Raw genomic sequence first — 22669 nt, 5'->3', positions numbered from 1 at the left:
AGTAAAGATTACGGGAAAAGAAGAGAAACTCAAGATTAACATCACTATATCTACAAACTATTGAAAAGGTGTAAACTATAATTAAATTAGCATCATTTTTTTTCACTGAACATACAATGTGTATGTGCTCAGTATATTAATTAGGATATTAATATTATGTACTTGTATAAATTCTTATTTTTCTACCTCTCTTATTAGGTGAGGTTCACAGAGAAAAGAAAACTCGTGCTTCCTTGCCATTAATTTCGCATGACTACCAGCAGTAATCGCAAGTTTGCTGTAGTTCTTTTATTGCTATTATTTATATTTTGCGACACATATTACATGTCTTGTTACAATAATTATTAACACTAACTAGGTAGACTCTCGCAAGGGGAATCAGATTAAAAATAATCTCCCACCTTATCGTTGGCCCCTTAAGAAAAAGTACAAATTAAAGTTTTCATTTTTTTTACAATAATTTTTACTTCGTGTGCCTATTTAAATAATAAAAAAAAAATAATTATTAGTTGCATACAATGTATATGCGTACTGAACGAATTATTTTTCTCAATTTCTTTTAGTTTTTTTACATGCTAATTTCTTTCAATGGCTAAAAGAATAGCTTTGATAATTTTGACTAAAAAAAAAAACAATATTTCTTTAAAAATAAAAGATAAGTAATTCAATCAGAAATATGTGGTCCACGTAAACATTTCATCGCTACCAACCTATCCATTTTGTGTTTCATGCTAAATTGCTGTATAAATAAACTTCACTAAACTTTTATTCCACAAAATTCCCTGACAAGTATTTACTCAGACGATGGTGGTTTTGTGCAGGTGAATTGCGTGTATTGATATGGCTAATCGATACATAACAGCTAAAGTGTATGTAGTTGCTCATGTTAAATAGAATTCTTGGTCAAGTTATGTAATAAATATTGGCTCCATAGTAATTATATAATAACATATTATACATATATAATTTTCCGTCATCATGCGATACAATACGATATGCCCTGCCAAACCCTTTTCCACACAAGGATCTGGGGATTAAATCAATGCCATACTTCAATAAATATATGATGTTCTTTAAAATTCCTTAGGATAAGCAACTTATTAATATTGTTTTATACCAGGATTAGAAGATTTTTTTAATGTTGAATAGACTGCTTATATTTGGAAAGAATGGAACTATGAAAGGTGGTAGCAAGGGAGGTAGTAGGTAGTAACTCTGCGGCTGTATAAATATCTCCGGAGTAATTGAAGAACTGCTTATGTAGTTTGCTTCGTCTTCGCTGCTGAGGGTTATATGTGATGTGTTCAGGTCCTCTGGACGTGATGAAAACTCCATGGAGCACTCAGAACTTGTCTCTTCCTCTGTTGACGATTCCTCATCACTTCCTGTGTCCGAATCATGCATCCTCTGTCTTGAAAGCTCCTCCTCCAATTCGAATTGCCCTCGTGTTCCTATCAGCGAGTAGCCCACGTTCTTATCAGAGGAAGACGACCTTCTGTGACGAAGGTCGTCTTCACCGCTGTTGCTGCTGCTGCTGTCATCTGAAGATTCGATGGAGTCGTCGTCTTCATATTTTTCATGAGAAGAAGATTGGATTACCAATCTTGATTTCTTCGGTGCAGGTTCCTGAGGATCTGTCTGCACTTCCACGGATCGAAATTTTGGCGTGGAACTTCTACTGGGGCTTGTATCAGATTCTGAATCAGAATAGTCAATTACGATCGTCACTGCACTCTTTGCGACGACCGTGGTTTCAATATCACACCTTGACCTTTTTATTTTCAAACTTTTAAAATATTTTCCGAATACTGGCAAAAGATAAAAAATAAATTCTCACACTTGTGGAATATTCTTATTTGTCATACACCAAGAGATGTTGCAAGGGCAAAGAAGGCTACACAGCTTGACTATAGTCTTTCAATGGGCATTCCCCTTTCTTGTAAATAGGCCAATGTATGACCAAGAACATACAACCAGTGAAGGCATCTTTCCATCGTTTGGTCCTGGAGGTTGGTAACAACGCTAAGACGGCGATGGACGCAAACCCATTGAAATGAATAAATTTAATTGAATTGAATTTGAATTGAAGAAAAAACTTTGATTGACTTTCCAACTAGCCAGGAGCTGTATTTATAGGGCTGAATGGCTTGTAAGAGTTCAAGAAAAAATTTCTTCGCGGTGTACCGATTCCAGATCTTTTGTCTCAGGATCCGTCTGACTCCACACATATGTATCAAAATCTTGGTCTTTCAGTTAATTCTGGTGTCGATGTTTTATCAGGCTTAGTCGATGCATTGAATCAATTCATTTATCACTTTTCACAAAACTTACGCAGTTGATTTCGTAGTTGAATTAACTAAATTCAACTACGAAACCAACTGCTTTCGCGAATTTATCCTTTTGGAGGATACTTAAGGTACACATAAAACATTTCAATTTGAAGAATAGGAAAAGAATAAGATGAGACTTTCAAAGATAATTTTCGTCAAAACAATAGATATTTCAAGGACCAGATAATTGTCTTCGGCTGTTGAAAAAAAAGGGAAGAATTATAATAATTTGAAGGATAAAAAGAAAATTAATAGACATTTAAATTATGAAAAAATCAAGAAATGTTCTAAAAAATCTAGAATTTTTAGAATCTTCATTGCGCTCTTAAAGATTTAAAATTGGTTTGTCTTTACCTTAAAATTTTAAATCCTATCATATTCAAAGATTTATATTGTCATTGTAAGAATCTCTTTAAATGGTATAAACTGTAAAAGGAATCCCTACTATGTATTTCCATTGAAATGATAAAAAAGTATTGCGTGAAGGCGATGGGTGTGAAACTTTTTAATAAAACCTTCCCCCTTAAAATTCTTATTCGCGGGTCGCCGGCGACTGAACCGTAAAATTATATTTACCACAAAAATGCATGGCCCATCATCGATTCAGAACTCATCATCAAGCTGGGCTGTTATAAAAACTAAGAATACAAACCGCATTTAGGGATACTTTTGTACCAACATATTTGTATACATATATGGAGGTATATGCATGCAATATATATGTGCATACATACATTTAGTCTTAAGAGACAAAAAGCACTTTATTCATTGGCAACTGACCCCTCCTGCCGGCAACTACAGAGGACCTCTATATCAATGAACCCATATTATTAAGGAAAAGCGAAGAAATGCCTTCACCCAGTATTGAAACACCGCGCGATGGTACAAATGGTGAACGAAACCCCCAATCAAAACAGTTTTTATTATTGTCATTAATACAACATAAACACACAGTCAAATATTATTTTAAGCCATTATATCGCCTCTTATACATGTGGTATCTAAAAAGTACAACACAAATGAGAAAAATACATTTTTCTCTCTCTTTGTTCGGGCCACGATGGCAATGCAATTAGAGAGGGAAGGCGAACTAACCCCCTAATTTATAAATTCACATTTTATTTGTTTGCCGCATTAGGGCGCTTTATTTCACAAATATATATTTTGATACAAGTGGAGAAAAAAATCCACATTGTTCCATTTGTGCACACCGCCGAGGAGCACGTTGAGGTATATACCTTTACCTTTTGTATATGAGCGCGTTGGTCAGAGTCGGAATAAATCCATTGATATATTCTCCTAAGGTGTGAATTAATAGTTGGGTTTCCACTCACAAGAACTTCCCACTTTGTCTATTTCCGCTGCTTGAAATCTGATATGAGAATCATTTGTATCAAACAAATAAGATTCATTTCTCTTCTTCTCAATATGCGCTCACGCTTCTACTTCTCCCAAAATACCATTAACGAAATGGAATATTGGAATCAAATTTTAGATACATCACGTGTATACTGTTGAACAGAGTAAAATGTACTGTACGTACGTACACATCATGCAAAATAAGACATAAAACTGGTAGAGAGGTTCGATTACATATGCGGATGCCTTTCTTAAAATATAATTGATCTATTGTTAAATTTCAATGATTTGATATTACAAGAAGTCGGTTCATCGTTTAATGAGAGTTGCAATTAGGTACAATATTCGCATATATACATATGTATATATAGCATCATCATGGGTGGGTATGGGCAATATAAAAGATACGTATGTACCTCTCATTGTTAGCGTCATATGCTAACCATGAGCTCATTCTAATCATGATGAAATAAACCGCGAGATTCAAATGAGGACGCAATTTTCTCCTTTCATCTTGAAGTATTCCATGACACCTCATCTTGTGTCTCATTTAGGAAATTAACGCTAACGGCACTAAATTCACGAATACTTTCGAAGAAAGCCTTTTGTTTGCCACTAAATGGTCTATATTGTTATTTCCACCAAAATTATACACAGGTTATTAATTAAAAATTATAAAAAAGAATACCTAGCGTAACTGATCACACCGCTAACAATTTTATCATTAGATCTTCTATTGTTTCGCAAAGAAATTTAAATATGATCTGAAATTTTATTGTTCTACATTTAAATTTCTTACTACTTAAAATTTTAGGTTGCTTGTTAAAAGTACGCCTAAAGCTAAAAAGCACGACCAATTTAAATTTAATTTTTGAAAAAAATTTTGCGGAAATTGCTTAATAAAATAAATTTCATTTGTCAAATATAGATTTCTTTCTCAAATGAAATTAATTTTTTAACAACATATAAGAAGGTAATATAAAGTGAAAAAAATAATAAATTATTGCCACTTAAGTTAAATAACTATATGTACATAAGTAATAATAAGTGGTTTAGTTTTGTTCTTCATTAGGTTTATTATTCAATTAATCTTTCAGTCTTGTTCCATCTTTAAGTACAGGAAAAGCGAGATAACTATGCCCTATAACGACAAACCTCATTGAGAGTGTTCTCGTCAATCAGGCCAAGTTATCCGCTCATGCTTCTACAGAGAGAATTCTACATAATGTATTCAGTCGATGCTGTATATTAAAACCAAAGCAATATTATTTTACGAACCAAGAAAATTACCGACACCTTGTCTAGTTCTCAATTGAAACGTCCAACCTACTGGAAAAGAAAATATATGTAAAAAAAAAAGATTTTAATTTGAAATGTTAAATTTTAAAAACTCCCTCAAGTGCATCTTTCGTGAATCTTAAAATGTTAATTATAGATGAGTTGAGAATGAAAATTTCTCCACATAAAATTTTCGGAAATAATTTTTCATAATAACGTTCTTTTATGAACTTGATCGACTACAAATTTGTAAAGGCGAATTTAATTTTCACGAAAAAACTAAAATAATTTCAAGTAAAATAATAAATACGTGATGTAAACATTTTTAGATTTATTATAAATAGTTAAAATTAGCCAAGGTAATAAATACCTAATGATTTATATTATTAAGTAGATACAAAAACAGGTAAATAATAAGGAGTGGTTAACTTGGTGGCTACGCGTGTGCCCGTTTTTATCCAATAAATTCCAATATAAAAGGCTCTCGAGGAGTGTGACAAAAATTGGCACACGTTTGGGTAAAAACTATTATTCTATGTGCACAAAATTGCATGATCTATTGTCACATGATGCGGTTTTCATTGATTCCACCGTAGAGGTGGGTAATATGTAATTATTTGGAGAATGTATCGCCACACAATGAAGGACGCCTTAATTGTAAAAAATTTCGATTCCAATGAATGGGACACGTGGGGACAAAGCGCCAGATCATTTGGCTGTTGTGTTGGAATTTTCTAATAAGCAATCTCGAGCCCATTTTGGGTGCTGCATTAGCCCAAAACAAGTGTTGTTGTCCACAAAATGTGGCACATAGAGGCGTGACAAAAAGGTACTAATTTCACTTTTCCTCCTCTTTCATCTAACCAATCTTCTTGGCCGTCCAAAAGGTGCCCACAGGAGGAAATTTTGGAATTTGTACCTGGGTGCATTTACAACTTCATCAACTTCTTGTGTGTGTGAATTTGGTCTCCAACTGTTAGGAATTAATTGGACCACACAGCTAACATAATATGCGATGAGGTTGGAAGAAGGGAAAAGAACATATTGACTTCTATGCAAGTGGCAACATTAAAAGGGATGTGAAACCAAATTGAGAGGCACAGTTTGTGCGCGCTATAAGGATTAATTGAGAAAACCCATTCAGACCCCATAGAGAAGTAATGTGGTTGAAATTTTATTCACAGCCAATGAAATTTCGGTTCCCATTACGTGATCCCGCATGGAAATTCTTCATTCGAAATATGATATTAAATGGTTGGTTCATTGGGAATCAACGCACTGCATCATATTTTGTCGTCATTTCAATTATAATGATATATTTGGCTGTTTTTGTACACATTCAACATGACATATTGAGCATAGAGACATTTTGAAAGAATCTACAGAATATATATGGTTTAATTTAATGTGGTAACTCATGCCTAAAATCAAAGCAAAAGAATTTTCAACGCATTTTCTCCGCGCTCATTCATTGGCCCCGTGCAATTGGTTTTTCATCCCACACAATGAACAGGTTGACACTAAAAGAATTATATACATTTTTTTTCAACCCTGAAGATTGCTTAATTGGAGGTAGAGGCGTTTTTTCTATGGCATTATAGCGTCATCTGGCTTGATATCTGTATTTTTGTATTTTGACGTGGAGACAGGATACAAAAAAATGCTCATGGATCATCTCCTTGTGCCTTGGTGATCCCGAAAAAAAGAGAGTCAAAAGATTTAACAGCAAAGTTTGTGGCTTCAGTTGAGCAAGATGAAAGAAGATAAAATGTGTGCGATACAATAAGTCAAGATCCTTTTGTGCTCACCTCAATGGATGAGGATTGTATTGTTCATAGAGAATGACGACATAATGGGACATAATGAGACCACTAACTTTTTTCTTTACAAAAATTGAATTATATTGAAAAGTAAAGAGATGGAACGTCATGGCTATATGGTCCTTTTGGGACAAGGCGGAATTTTATTCCTTAGCTAACATTAGACAAAAAATTAATTTTAAAAGAAACCACAATCTCCGTATGACATGTAATCAAAATTGTAACGTTGATGCCACCATTCGTCAACTTTTTATACATTTTTGTTGCATCTCCTGAAAAAGAATCTCAAAAAAATCATTCCTCGGACTACACAGTAGATACGGTTTAATGAATAGTTTTATTTATTTAAACATTGAAACAATTAGTTGCGATTTTTTTTAGTAAAGCAAACGAACCGCTAGTAAGATTTTCAAAACAGAAAATTCTAATCATTTTCTTTTTCAAAGATTTACTTTATTGATGCCAAAAAGTTCAGCCCATTTCAACCAATAACTTCTTCTGGATAAAAATACTTAAGAGGCAACATTGTCACATTTTATTACAACCCTCATATAACTTTTATTCATTTTATTTTTGTGTTGGTCGGGATGAAAAATGAGCCCCCTTGAAGGGGCGCTTACATTACACATAATGACATATTGCTGGTATGATGTTCCTTTAGACGAAGTTAACTCCCTGTACTAACTTCTCGTACACATAACGTAATTCCCGCTTTTCCCATGCGTCTTCCTCCCTGTTCGGGTTCTCTTTCAGCATTTCCTCACCCAATGCCATCACCCGTAGAGGCAATTTGGTAAAATTAAAGTGATAAAACCATGTCGTATTTGTCGCTGCAACAGCCATTTTCATTATGATTATTAGTCGTATAAATGGAGAATCTCATACACGAGGGGAGTATTACATCACAATTAAAGCGGCGTGAATGATGATTGAGATGGATTGCGATCGACCAACCCCAAAATGTCTCTCACGTGTACATTTCATTCGGGCATTGTGGTGTATGGCCTAGAAATGGCGGTCAAGCGCATTTGTCACCAATTCTACCCATTGTCAACGGCAACGCGGCACATATGTATGTACATATGATTCGTCTTCAAATGGGAATGGTTAAGTATACCTCGCGGTGTGACCCCACACGATCGCATCATCGAGAGACGATTGCTCTTCGTCCACTGCAAAGCGTCGCGGTATGTATTGATCGCATCATCTTCGTTTTCTCCTTTGGGCACCAACTTCTTATAATGCTCTCAGTAGCTGGGCAAGAGAGCGCCATCTCGCGAGAGGCGTGGCCTCTAGTGTTGCGATCAAAGAAATCCGCCGGCCGGCGGTACGTTTGATCTCCCCATCGCGCGATCGAATTTTTATACAACGTCACGTCGAAGGTATACATTTGAATGAATGGGGAAATATATGTATATGTATACTGGGCATACACTATACATATTCACATAACTAAGAGAAGGGTTAACACTAAACGGATACATTCTCATTTGCCGACGGGTCGTGGCTCATGTCCAAATTGATTTTGGACGATTAATTAATTGATTCCACCGGGCGTCAAGAGGAGTCGGAAAGAGCTGTGCGGCTATTAATGGTGTTCCGCGCGGCGCAATTGAAACGGTCATTATGGACAATGATAATGAACGAATTACACCCAATAATCATATGCGAAGTCGATGTTTCTTGATTTGGTGCAATTAGTTTATATGCAATTCACAAAAGCCCCGATACAAATCTACCTTTATTGCAATTTTTTCCTTCCATTCAAATCTCCTCTGGTTATACGTATAGGAGATACGCAATCCCCAGGAGTTGAAGGTGGTTATGGCGCGAGAAGTTAGGACAATTATAGACAATAAAACCCTCACACTTCTTTGCAGTTATCGCGCGAATACAATACTTCCAATTAGCGAAATTATCGATTAAAAAAAACTACCAACTCTTTACGCTTTGAATGTTTTTACATTGATGCTTTGGGTAAAAAGGTGTTCAAAAAAATAAAAATTCCCCAAACCGCAAAAACTAATTTAACTGGTTAACTCGAGTCTCTGCGATCTTCGCAGTGTGCTCACACTCTTTATGGAATTTTGTGCTTTTTCACGAAAAAAAAAACACGATACCACCATTCACATCTGTTTATAGAGTTAATCAGTTAAAATTCTAACAGTCACCGGAGAGTAGAGAAAAAAACCCCTAATGATCGGTGATTTCGATGACATGTGTAACCTAAATGATCGTCTCGCAACCATTGTAATTTGTTTAAATACCCCACCGGATATCAACCGCACATCAAGTGTGAGACCCCTCAAATTTTTAATCCTTTTCCCCCTTTAAAAACTCTTAATGGTCCGTGGAAGCTTCCCGAAAAGATCTTTTAAATACAGAATAAACCATCAAAATTATTATATGGTATTTCTTCGTATATAAAAAGTGTTTTTCATCAGCTTCCAAATATTTCTTTTCTTTTTTTCTTCATTTCATAATAAAAAAATTTATTGCCGCAATATTGGCTGCTTTTATTGAGGGGGGCCAGAAAGGTGGAGAAACAATAATCGGAACTGGCGGTAGCATTTTCGATGAATTAATTGTATGTAAATATGATGGTTGTCCGAGCTGCTAAAGTGTACAATTTATGATGACAAGAGATAGAATTGTGGATGATGCTGTGAGAATCTCATTTTGGGTTGTATTTGAAAAATATTAATTAACGTGCCAAACAACAAAAAACGAACAGACACCATTATTTTATTCATTTCTACCGAATTTATAGAGCCTTTTTGTCGGAACGACTCTCAATTATTGTAAATCTCATCTTTTCGGTGTGAGATGATAGTGGATGGATGGGAACTATAATTAGTAATCTGAATGTATATAAAAAGAGTTAAATCTCAATTTGTCTCCCAATATTATTTCTGTTTATCGATAGATTATATTTTAAATATTATATATAAATGCTTTATGATATTTTAAAAGTTTTATTATAAATATTTAGTTAGCTAACATCATAAAAAATTATAAGTTTGAAAAAATATTTGAAAAGATATAGAGCATAAAATAACTCTTGAGCCACATAGTATTCAAAACAATAAATATAAAGCATAAAATAATTTTATAAAATAAATATAAGCACATAAAAATTCATTACACAGTTAAAATTTTTTTAAAGACATTGATAAATTAATTTCAAATATTAATTTTCTATTTTTCTAGATTCTATCATTTAGTGCTTACGGATGAGAACAATTTTTTATGCTTTATCATAATTCATTGAGATTGTATCGCCCCTTCAATGTATAAACTTGCCGAGTACAACTCTGTTGTCTTATTTACTGAATCTTCAGCACCATAATAACATCAATCCATTATTTCGGAAGCCACAGATAATTTCTCACCTCTTTTATAGTCGAAAATAAAATGTGAACATTTTATCTTTTTTGTAGATCAATCGCATTTAAATTTATTTGCCTCACGGCCACAGCCAAAGAAGAAGCGTAAATCACGGACAGCGTTCACCAATCATCAAATTTTTGAACTGGAAAAGAGATTCCTCTACCAGAAATACCTGTCGCCTGCAGACCGGGATGAAATTGCAGCGGCTCTGGGACTTTCCAATGCTCAGGTGGGTAGAAGGATTATACGATCATTCATTCTTGGGGGGCATGATATTAATTTATTTTTCCTCTTCCTTTATCCTTTAGGTTATTACGTGGTTCCAGAATCGTAGGGCGAAACTGAAGCGTGATATGGAGGAGTTAAAAAAGGACGTTGAAACAGTGAAGGTCCTATCGTCTCACAAGACTTTCCTAGAGAACGTCAATGATTTGGGTATCCTAAAGAAGAAGGCCATTCACGACGACGGTGATTCGAGTCCTCAGAAATGAGGGATATTTAGGAAAATATTTCATGAAGAAATCTGTAAAAGAAAAAAGAAAACCAGTAAATCATGAAGAGATGCATCAGTTCCGATGAAAATCATAGTGTTGTAATTGTAAATAGATCTTTTATTAATAGAATTGTAATTTGAAAAAAATGTAAAGGTAAAAAAAATATTACGTATTTTGTAAAGATCTCAGTGTAGAATTTTATAGTGCGACATTCTGTAAGTAAAATTATTTCTGGGATAGAAAGACGTTATAATTTTGTACAATGATTTTTACTTTAAAAGAATCGACTGGGGTAATAGCAAGTGCAATATACAGATGTCCCATCAAATCTACTGATTAATGCAACTAGCGCAATATTTATCTGAATCAACATTTAAATATTCTTGTAATTATCAAAATGATAATCACTTTATTCGTTTTATGCTTCATTATGTCAAGCCAGTATAATTCATTAAGCATCATGAGACTTGATGTCCTTGCTTTAGAGTTGAGTTTCCCGATTTAAGAGACAAAATTGCTGTTTTTAGTAAAATTATTTTATTAATTAGTTTGATTGGTGGTTCAAAATACCAACTAGTAAATTATTAGTCGTATTAAAAACAGCTATTTCTTTTGAGAGAAAAATATATAATTTATTGTTTTTTTTTCTTCTTTTTATTTCTCCTAATTTTGAGATGATAATTGAACTATAAATAAATTGCAAAGATGTGCGTCAATGAATTTAAAAATTATCATGGTGAATTAAGATTTAAAACAAATAAAAACAAAATTATAAAAAAAATCTTTTTCGAATTTAAAGATATTTTAGGAATTTTCCTACAAATTATAAAATTTTCCGAGAATTTCCCTTCATTGAATTCAACTTTACTCATTTTCTGAATAAGCTCAGTGCTTATCTTTTCTTAATACATAATTTAAAAACTTGCCGAATATCTTAACTCTCAATCTAATTTCTTAAACCTTTTATCCTTTCTAATTCGTTTTAAAAACATAAAAAAAAGTCTTAAAGTGTTTCAGGATGACAAATGAATGAAATATAATTGAATTTTGCATTAGTAAAAGTGATAAAAAAACAAATGCTATTACCCCATCGATATGAGAAGATATCAATATTAAAAGGAAAATTGATAGCCAGTACTTATCAAAATTAAGTGTTTTTTATTGAAAAGTATTTTACATAAAAAAGAAAGAAATGACAATAAAATTGGTATTGAAAATTCTTTTTGAAATGCTGAAAAGAATTCCGATAGTCACTAAAATGAAAGGAGAAGTAATAAAATTATGAAAGTCCATTCTAACGATTTTTCACAAAAATCTCCAATGAAGTGAGATGTCCAGATGTAATCAAATAAATGACTTACATAAAGTGTTACGTCTAATTGTATGTATGTATGTATGTATGTTAATTAAATTATTCATTTAGAAAGAGACTGTACATAGTGAAAAAGATTTCATGTAGAAATAAATCTAATTATTCAAATTTAATTGTTTTCAATCGACGTTACATTCAGCTGCCAAATTCCATTCATCCCCCATTTTACGGATCGCTGTAAAATTTGCAGGATTTGTTTGCAACCTACCTTTTAGTTTCTCTTTATGGGGAATCCACAAAAATGTCTCTAAAATGACAACGCCCCACTAAAATTAACAAGTTTATGCGATGGTTGCGGTGAAGGTAATTTTATTTACTAGACTTTGTTGGTTGATTTTGCTGCCATTTTGAACACAATTTCTGTATACTGAAGAGCGATCCTCGCACGAATGCCGTAAATCTACTGAGATTGATGATCGTGCGCGATATCCGCATGGTTCATGTGGTGGCATCTGCATTATTAAAAAATTATGAAGAGGACGAAAGAAAACAAATTGTGGGGAGCGAAACCGACCAAAAAACTATCTATGAACAATATGTTGGAGTTCTTGTGGATGAAGAAGGGAAAAAACGAAGCAAAATCACGATAAATTGTGTGTTCGCGCCACATTTTTATTGCCTTTATGTGTGATTTATGGGTTTTAAAAAGCAATATCGTAAACATTGCTTCTTTGGGCTTACGGTTTCGTCATATGTGGGTGAGCTGCTTTGAATAAAGCGTCGTTTAATTCATCGCTCTCAAATTAAGTGTTGATGGAAAGATGCCGTGGAGTTTACGGTTTTTTTTAAACATTTTGTCTGCGCTATTCACCACGAGATGACGCGGATTGTCTTTTGGATGTACTAAAATCTGTTTTGAATCCAAAAGGTAACATAATTTCATCGATTTTACGTAATTCGATAAAATGCTTAGTCGTTATGAAGATTGGTATTCCACTACATGAGAATATATCATTATACCTTGAGTTGAAAAATGATTAAAATGATTAGAATAAATATTAAATCTCTATAGAACTGATAGAAACTATAGATTGGATAATCAAAAATTATTAAATTTTAATAAAAGGTACAAATCCTATAATGAAAAAAGATTGCCTATAACAATTTTTAAATGTTTCTGAATATTTAACGACTGTAAAATAATTTTAAAACATATTTTTTTTAAACACATTATTCAAGGAAAATACAAATTTTCCTTGAGTTTTTCGTCCTTTCAGGATGCAGTAGAAGAGTAATGATTTTCATTGAAGGAAAATCATAATTTAGGCAAAGTGTTTTCGTTGGGATGCTTCTCCCATATTTGAGAGTTTTTATTAAAGTACTTTTCAATATTTATTCTTTTCTAAATAATTTTATTTGTGTTTTTGGTGAAAATTTTAGAATAATGAAAAATTAAAAAAAGGAAATTAAGAAATAAATAATTCTTTCGATTCATAATTAAATTCTATTTACTGGTAAAGAGAACAAATAAGAGGAAAATCAAAGACAAATTCCTTAATATTGTTCATTGAGAGTTATTTGATGAATGGACAAGATTTAATAGTAAATTTAAAATTGCTTTACATAAAATATAAAATGTAGGTAAAATAAAACAAATATTTACAAAAATAAAATGATAGTAATTAAAAAATACAATTTTGCCATTACGGAAATAAACAAAGAATTATGTATAGTAGGTAGTAAAATATGCACGTGTTACAGAATTATAAATCTTTCAGCAGGAATGTTAATAATATTCTAATAGAGCCTGACCAAATCGTATAAAACGTAATTAGTGTAATAGTGCACAATTATATCGTCGTGGAGTTCATTTAAACAAGGAAATTTGAATATAAACAAGACGCAATCTCTTAGTAAACTTTATATGTTTTACAATCTACGTGGAAGAGACTCAACATTTTATGGAGACGAGTTGATTTTATACACTTTGGGTGTTATAGAGCAGAGGGAGTTGAATAAATAAACAGGGTTTTCCGCTCTAAGCGCAAGCAGGAATGCCAGTACTCGGGAAACCGCCTCGGATGGGAATGGTGTGGAAGTACGCGATGTATGGAAAAGAGAGCGCAAGTATACATACATATTGTCAAAATGGTGAAATGGTGCGATGGGAGGTTGTCTTTCAGCTGGAAAAGTCGATATTCACGTCTTGTTTGTGTGTTCAGCATTCCTTTAGCTAAATCGGGAAATATTCTCCTCCCTGTGTGCAGGAGTTAAAAGAGTTTTCAGCTGTGGTCCGATTGTTTACGGACCCGTCATCAACAGATACGTATACCCGGTACTATATTTTGCTTATATGTAGTATTGTGAGATAATAAAAACCAATCCTCAAGTAATTGGTTCTTCTTTACCATTAAATTGATATTCATTTTAACTTTTTACTCCTTCCTCATTCCCCCAACTGAAAAAAAGCCTCCAAGGTTATATGAGCTTTCTTAGAAAATCCCTAAATTTTGGGTAAAAGAGAAAATTTCAATTCGTGACTACTTGGGAACAATTTAATGAATATGCTAGCTCTCCTCTAAATGGAAGAATTCCACCGACAACCACATAGAATTTCTTTGGAGAGTGTACATAGAGAGAGATATAAATGGGAATTGGGAGAAAATTCTTCTTTTCACTTGGAAAATTCGTTAGGTTGGTGTGTGAGATGGGTGGTAGATGATTGCAGGGAGCGAGAGTTGTATGGCAAAGATTACAGGAAAATTGCTCGTTAGTTAAGTCTTTCTTAAAAGACGACGGTAATTTGCCGGTAAAAATCAAGAGACCTTTCAAAGCGTGAAAAGGAAATAAAGTTTTCTCGTGAATAGGAGCTTCTTTTCTCCCTGCTCTAGCGTGCTTCATCCGCCTACCACCCAAATTGTCCCCCATCCTCGATCTTTTGCCCGACTTTTCCGTTCCATGAAGGAGCTATGGTGCTGTGGCTCGTTATTTCTTCTCTACCACATAAATATTTATGTGCGAAACTTGTAAATAATGTAAATCTCTCCTAGAGTCTTTCCTAAAGAGTCTTCCGTGGATCACAAATGATGATCATTAGAATTAGTGAATCAAATATTTTACCTCAATCTCAATCAATTTGTTTTTAAATTTTGTTTCAATTCTTTGGAGCAGTTCAAATAAAAAATTAAAATGTTTTGTTTTAATTTCGTAAATCGTAACTATGTTCATAGACCACATATAATGGACTTTGAGTGGTTATTCTGTCACAGCTTTCTCGGAAGTATCGTATTCGGTTACATTGAAGGAGATACACAAAAAGTTTTGAAATGTAAAGGAAATGGAAACAATTTTGGTTTCAATTTTCAATATGTCATTAAATTGTTTCTCTTTCCTAATGGAGGCTATTAATACATTTAAGAAAATTAATTTTAAGTAAAATAAATAACCAAATTTGGGTCAACACATAATTTCCTTTATTGAATCCTTTTTAGCTAAGCAGGACCAGAACTCCCCTAATATAGAGAAGATAATCAAAAGAGAAGCAATTTTATTCATTTTATTTGATAGTTTGATTGAATTAAAAGCTGATTGTTTTAATTCTGACCTACATAAAACTATATTTATTTATAGGTCATTGTGTATAAAAATATCGAGAAAAAGAACGCTATAGAGCGAAATTTAATGACTCAAGTACCATCATCTGCTTCTGAAGTGCTCTTCGGCTCGTCAATTTTGTACTCTTCTGCCACAGAATCCTCTTGTCTGCAGAAATAATCTGGCAAAGTACATAAAAATTTGCCTCGCGATTGATTAATAAAAAAAATTCACAAAAATTCTTTATTCTTTGATGGTAATTTTCATGATCAAACCATAAAAATTTTCTACGTAAAAATAAATATTCCCACACACTTGAAGCATCAGCACCAAAAAACTCTTTCAATTTCTCCTCATGATAAACTTCTGAGTGATAATTATTGTGGAACAAATTGCCACCTCAATAGGATTTTAGTTGAGGCTCCATTGAGCACTCGGCGCAGCCATCGTCAACCCAAAATATCGGAGACATTGTGGTTTGGAAGAGTTTCTTAAGTGTCGGACACATTTTTCGTCTCCACATATTTCTCCCATAAGCGCAAAATGATTTTATTTACATTATAAACGATGTTAAACAGCCTTCAAATGATTTGGAAAGCTTTATATCAACTACTTATGAGACATATATACATACCGGGAGAAGGCAAAAAAAAAAACATCTCAAATGCGAGAGACTGTGGAAGTGGGTGACTTTTGAACCATGAGGTGGCATCTCTTCAGTTGATAGTAGAACGCACAATGCTCTTAAGAAGGCCGTAATTTATCTCGAGAGCTAATTCTTAAACAAAATGGATTTATTACGCAGCGATTTATTATGATGTATACTACATATAGCAAGTGAATAAAGCATCAATGCATAAAGGATGTATTCAGAAGTCCAAGTGTTTCACATATAAGACTCTCTGATCATGCCACTGAAAATGCGGTGCTTCTTTGCCACTTTACGTACAGAATGAAATGTCTCTCAGCAGCAATCAAAATAGAGGCATAATAAATTCACAGCATTACTTTGTGTATATATAACACAGAGAGTATATTAGACCTTTCTTCGACAAGCAATTAAATATTCTAAACACTTTTAATATGCTCCACTCTGTTTATGTGATAATTACGAAAACATTAATTGAATTATATGTATATTTATGTAAACAATCTCCATACAACACGACAACCACTGACTGTCTCGAGAGGTCGGTGTTTATTTATCTTGAGGAAATACCATGTAGGAGTGTTTCAGTGGGAAATAAGGGTGACTTTTTCACAAATGCCCTGTGAGGAGGTTACTCAAATTCTCCGTAAGTCATCTCAAGAGTTTATTAAAATGTGCACAGATGATATCAACAAAAGTATTGGGTTTCACCTTTCTGGAGACTTTCAAAAACCGTAAAAGGCGCTACTATTCCAGACATCCCATAAAAACCCCTTTTTTCCCCGTTTTTCTGTTATTCCCCAACCACTGAAAAAAAACCTTCATGTGGGCGATTATAAGGGCAATTTTCCACTGAAGGTTAGAGTGAAAATGAAAATTTTCCTCCAACATATTCAAAGAGGTGAGGTGAGCATACGTTAGAAAATTGGCGTATTGTTCTCTCATTGTGTCAGCATTGTGTCGACGGAACCCCTAATTCAGACACCAACAGCAAGTACACTGGAAGGCCTTCTGTAAAGTATGCAATGAGGGTGAGAGACTACGTGAGAGGAGCGACTAACAATGCAAGACATTTGGAAAATCTTCTGCAGAGTTAGTCAAATGGAAAAATTCATGCACTCCACTTTCGGCACACGAAGGAAGAGTACAGAAGAGTATAATGTATAGAGAGGTTCTTTTGGGCAAGAAATGGGCAATTCTCATCTTATTGCTATGCTTTGCACATGAGTTATGAGAAAATTTGAAGCTTTAAAAATTTCCAATATGTGCTTTATTAAATTATATAGAGAGAAGAGTCAATTTGTTCGTTTAATAATGACTTCAATCCTGTGACCGATCTATCTTTAATTATATGTTATTAACCCCACCCTTAACTATAATTTTTATTGTTCAATATTGAATAAGATTAAAAACAATTGTTTTACCTAACTTTTTGAAATGAAAATGAAACTATGATTGAGATTTTTTTTCCAAAAAAGAAAAATCTCCGCTAATGAATAAAGAAAAACAAATAATAGAAAAGAAAATTTTCTACCTAAAATAAAAAGAAACTTAAATCATACTTCAGAGCTCTCAATAAAGCTCCTATAATCCCCAATAAGACAATTTAGAATAGAACAGAGAAAAGGGAGAAAAGTTTTTACATAAGAAATAAAATATTTTTTACCTTTCTTTTGTAATAAAATTAGGTCAAGCGGTCAAAGGCTATGTCCCCTATCAAACTCCTTACTAATGGGGAAAATAAGTATTTCAATGGGTCATGAGTAGGTACAACGACCACTGGGATGACTCTCGCGTATTGAAAAGAGTGTGAAAAGTACATCCAAGCGATCATTGTACTAAGGTCTCATTGTATTATTATTTAGTAAATTTCCCATAATGCTGTGTTTGTCCACTGAAGTATAAGACAAAATTTTAAAAATCAATCGCGAGTTTTTTTTGGTAATTAAATTGAATTCAATATTCAGCAACTTTACGCTTTCAATCAAAAGATTCAAACCGACCTTTCTCCACATACCTACATCAATTTAATACCTAAAGTTGATAACTTGTAAACTCTGAAAATGCTTAAATGATTCTTGAAATTTTAATTAGGGATTTTAATGAAAATTCCAAATCACGCACATGATGTAATGAATTATTTAGAAAATTCCAATGAATTTCCCACTAATTCCCACCCTCCCATAAAAAGCATAGAAAACTTGCGAAATGTGCGCCAGTTGACTTCTTGGAAAACCGATATGCGTTTTCCGCCCATTTAACTATATTATGTACATTACAAACTGAGTAGATTGAGAAAATTATCTCTCTAACATCACTTCAATCTCATGTTAGTCGAAGAGATCAAAAATTCACTTAAACTCTAACAGAGTTAATATCCGTTAAATTGTTATCACACATGGCTTTTCTAAGAATAACATTTTGGTTTTTGGTCGCCATTAAAAACAATGAATTCACGAAGGAGTTTTCTCAGTGCTTGGCAACCTTTTTGCTTCCTCATACATTCTGTGGGCTTTTCACATTGTACATTTCATTTCCCGCATGCCTCTTTATACTCACAGCATTGCAAAGCGTTTCAAACTCTGGAAAACTTTTGTTATTGTGGCGGAAAAGACATCCAACACTCGGATTTAAACAGTGTGGCGCAAATGATGTGTTGGGATTTTGAAAGGAGAGAGGAACTTAGTTTGAAAGCCTTCAACTCTTCAACATGTGCTCAACAGACTTTTCCACCTCTACTCGGTACAATTACAAAAATATTCCTAGAGTCTTTTAAACAAATGATGAGCCATTTAAGAGTTTATATTCTGACTCTTTATAGCACAGTGCTCTCGGTGTGGGATGGTCGTTTATCCGTACTCGAGAATTATATGCCTACAAAAAGACCTTAAATATTCTTGAATATTTTCCACTTCACGCCATGCATTGTTCCATTTTCCCGAAATTAAGATGAAAAATGTGTTTTGTTGGAAAATATTACACCTCACCTGCATTTTTTTTAATTAAATTTCTGGCACACTTGTGTCCTCTTCGGGATGCTTATTCTGCCTGCAGCCACCGAGAGATTTTCACACATTAGTGTAAGGAGCGTCCGCATTTATAAACAGCATTTCTTGAACGATGCAATAAATCTAAGCTAGAGGATTTGTTTAAACAGTTTTACGAAACAGCGATAATGATTTTCTTGTTTTTCCGTATTAAATGGTTTGAATTGTTTTGCTTTAGCCATAGCATAAAAATGTCGTAATTCATCTGATCTTTTCGTATTGTATATGATCCCATTTGTTTGGATGATTTGAGGTTTTAATTACTCAAGAGCCATCTGTGTTGGCATGTCTATTTGGATGTGATTCCTTTCGCATTTATCCAATTAGACAAATTTTCCGCAATTGCCATGGCTAAAGCACGAACCAATTGGGAAGGATGTTAAATTCAGAGTCCTCATCATCGCCAAAATTTATTGGTGTACTGCATGAAAATGCGGGGAAATTGGAAAATGCATGCAAATGGATGGATTTTTGCCTCACTACACCGAAACATAAAGTCCAATATCGGAAGTGGACTATAAATCAATGAGAATGGGGGAGTCATTACATAACTTACGGGGCTCTTGAGTTTCTCTGCCTCTCAAAGTGGCTCATAGCACACTCCAAAGAGATTTAACTATTAGTGGAATTTGGCACAAGAATCATTATTTCTCTGCCAATTCTTAAGAATCACTGAAACTCTTATATATGCACGACTATTAGTGTTATGATTACTCATTCACTCCGGAATATCAAATATTATTGAGATTAATTTCGCAAGAGAAAATTAATTGTATTCAATGGATTGAGATGTTTCTCAAAAAAACATCTTTCAAAATGCAATCGAATGCCAATACAGCTGGTGACGTCAATTTTATTCTCAACAACATCATTGATTTGCACACACTTCTAAAAACAAATGAGATTCACATCCTTCACTGGTTTGCTGCGGGGTGAGGGGATGTCTCCTAGTCAATTTCCACATTTTCACTCTCCTCTGTGCCATCATTTGGTTGATTTCGCTTTATTTTGTCCGCATCCACATCTTCGTTATTTGATGAGATCTTTTGTGATTGCTTCTCATTCCTTGGATCCACCTCCTCCTGACTTTGGGAAAGAGCTACTGCTGCTGACGCAGAGTGTCGTCCATCGTCTCTCTTTGAGTAATTCAAAATGTGGTCATGATGCTTGTCAAATAGTCTCATTGACAATTTATGTTGCTCAAGCGTTGATCCAGGATTTGCCAATTTTGACGGGTAAAAGTATGGAAATGGTACCGGAGGAATTGGCATCCCATAAGCCATTTGAATCTAAAAGAAATTTAATTTTTGGTTCAATAAAAAAATCTTAAGATTATAGTAAAAATATTTTTGTTTTCTTCTTCAGAACAAGTAATTAAAGAAAAATATTTAAATTTTCATAAAAAAAGCTTTTCTCTTTCGGTTTCCAAAAAAATACTATATAAAACTATTTCAATGATAATTTAAAAAAAAATGATTAATTAATTTGCTAAAATGAAAGCTTTTTATTAAAAATAAAAGCTCGGCAGCTTTTTTCTTGAATTTCCCTTTTATAAAAAAAAATTAATAAATTACCTGATGCCTATACATGTTGACTAAAGCTGGATCAAGTCCTGCTGCAAAGTGAGGCTGTGTTCCTGCCAGCTGACCATTCCCAACCAACATATGCCCATAGGAACCATCCTCGCGTACAAGAACCTGGACTGGAACTCTCTTTGTAGCATTGAGAACGGCAGCTTCATGCTGCTGAATTTGTTTTCTCTTTGTCTTGTAGCGCCGATTTTGGAACCATATCTTCACCTGAGTCTCGGTGAGACGCAAATTCTTTGCCAATTCGGACCTTTCAGGACCCGAAAGGTATCGCTGCTGGGCAAATCTCCTCTCAAGCTCAAACACCTGAGCATGGCTGAAGGCAGCACGAGATCTCTTTTTGCGATTCGTCGTCAAATTGTCCTCCATGTGATGAAGGCTCATGTTGAATTGCGGGGGTGGGGAATCTCCATCTGTGAAATTAGGCATGCAAACACCCTTCAACTAATTATACTAATTGGTTGTATATTAATAAGGTAAGTAACGATAATATTTGAGAGTCATTTCCGGGTGTACAAATTCTTGTGAAAGGCGCTCTCGAAACAATTGAGTGTCAATTTCCCGGAACACTTTTATCCTGAAGGTGTTTTTCATCCTTTTAAGCCCCACCAAGACCATGAGTTGTTAGTTTTTTTTTATCGACACCGCCGGGGGTGGATCGCTATATATGGGATCCTTGGCAAATTTATTATTAATGAGTTATCAATATTTAGTTGACGACATGACGCTAAAAGCTTTCTTCGTAATCCAGCACAAAGTCATTTAGTCCTTTCTCTTGGCATGATCCTCGCATATTATGGTAGTACCATAATTTCCCAACCCGTTAAAACACTTTTACCCACAAATACGGACCGTGAAATTGCATGGCAATCGAGAGGAACATAAAAAGCTATTAGCTAATGTATTTCGCGCGTGTGTCGTGATTATCGGGGTTACGGTGGAAGTTTCTAAGTAAATTGTTGATTTGAGTTGTCGTAGCGACAGCCCAATGGGTTATCTTTTACAGCAGAAACCACCAACTCACCTGAATCTGTAACCGTGCAGCGCCTCATATCGAGTGGTGAGTCCATTCGATTACTGTAGCGACCCATACGACCCTCAAGAATTTTCACGGATGCTCCATTTGGGTACACTTCCTCACATTCCCCATCGGGGGAGAGCTGATCCCGTTTTTCACTTTCAACAAGGAAGCAATCCAGGGATCCTCGACGTACAACTGGTCCTGGGCAGTTGTTGTTGTTGTTGAAGTAGATTGAATGATTTCCTTGGGAGGAATTCTGAAAAGCCCCTCGACTTGTTTTAGTTCCTCCAGGTGGGCTCTCAGATTGTCTCCTCATGAGCCCCGATGCAACTCGAAGAGAACGGTCACAAGGTGGGAACTTGAAACACTTCACTGAACCATCACTGTTCATTTCAAATGAGGAATCCATGGGAAATTGGTCCGAAGGATTATTCCTGGTTAAAATGTCGTTTATCGAGAATGGAGTAGTTGCCATTGTCTTTGCACTAATAGATTGATAACTCATTACTTTCTCACAAATAGAAAAGAAAATATTACATGAACACTTTTGAGGAAAATTCTTTCCAAGGACAAGGAAAATTCTTTAGCTAATAATCCAACACACGAAACACGTCTAACCGCCGCGACTGCTGGCAGCACTTTAAACTCAACACTGAACTGAGAGAACTCAAAATATCCACCCGCACTTACAAGCTCGACTATTTTATGCACTCACTCAACCGAATCCGATCCCTAATAGCACCCGCGCTGAGCAAAATGCTCGTGGGAGTTCTCCTTGTTGATATA

The 22669-nt window shown here is 34.3% G+C and overlaps 3 protein-coding genes across 4 annotated transcripts in view; 1 reads left to right on the top strand and 2 right to left on the bottom strand.

Moving 5' to 3' along the window:
- Window positions 1-12151, top strand: part of LOC129789959 (transcription factor LBX1-like) — a 28902-nt gene extending 16751 nt beyond the window's left edge. The window contains exons 2-3 of the mRNA XM_055827109.1: window positions 10228-10406; window positions 10486-12151. Of these exons, the coding sequence (XP_055683084.1) occupies window positions 10228-10406; window positions 10486-10668 (362 nt within the window). The 3' untranslated portion in view covers window positions 10669-12151. The remainder of the gene's footprint in view (window positions 1-10227; window positions 10407-10485) is intronic.
- The window catches only part of LOC129790048 (solute carrier family 35 member B1 homolog), a 766332-nt gene that overhangs the window by 480655 nt on the left and 263008 nt on the right, over window positions 1-22669 (bottom strand). The window lies entirely within an intron of this gene.
- LOC129789796 (homeobox protein bagpipe) lies at window positions 20121-22489 on the bottom strand. The gene is made up of 3 exons (XM_055826847.1): window positions 21887-22489; window positions 20848-21275; window positions 20121-20562 (listed from the first exon to the last, which is right to left on the bottom strand). The coding sequence occupies exons 1-3, from the start codon at window positions 22386-22388 to the stop codon at window positions 20221-20223; spliced, it is 1272 nt and encodes a 423-aa protein (XP_055682822.1). The 5' UTR covers window positions 22389-22489; the 3' UTR covers window positions 20121-20220.

Source organism: Lutzomyia longipalpis, chromosome 1 (genome assembly GCF_024334085.1).
Source record: "Lutzomyia longipalpis isolate SR_M1_2022 chromosome 1, ASM2433408v1".
Lineage (NCBI taxonomy): Eukaryota > Metazoa > Arthropoda > Insecta > Diptera > Psychodidae > Lutzomyia > Lutzomyia longipalpis.
Note: the sequence above shows the minus strand (reverse complement) of the source record. Positions and strands in the feature narration are given on the sequence as shown.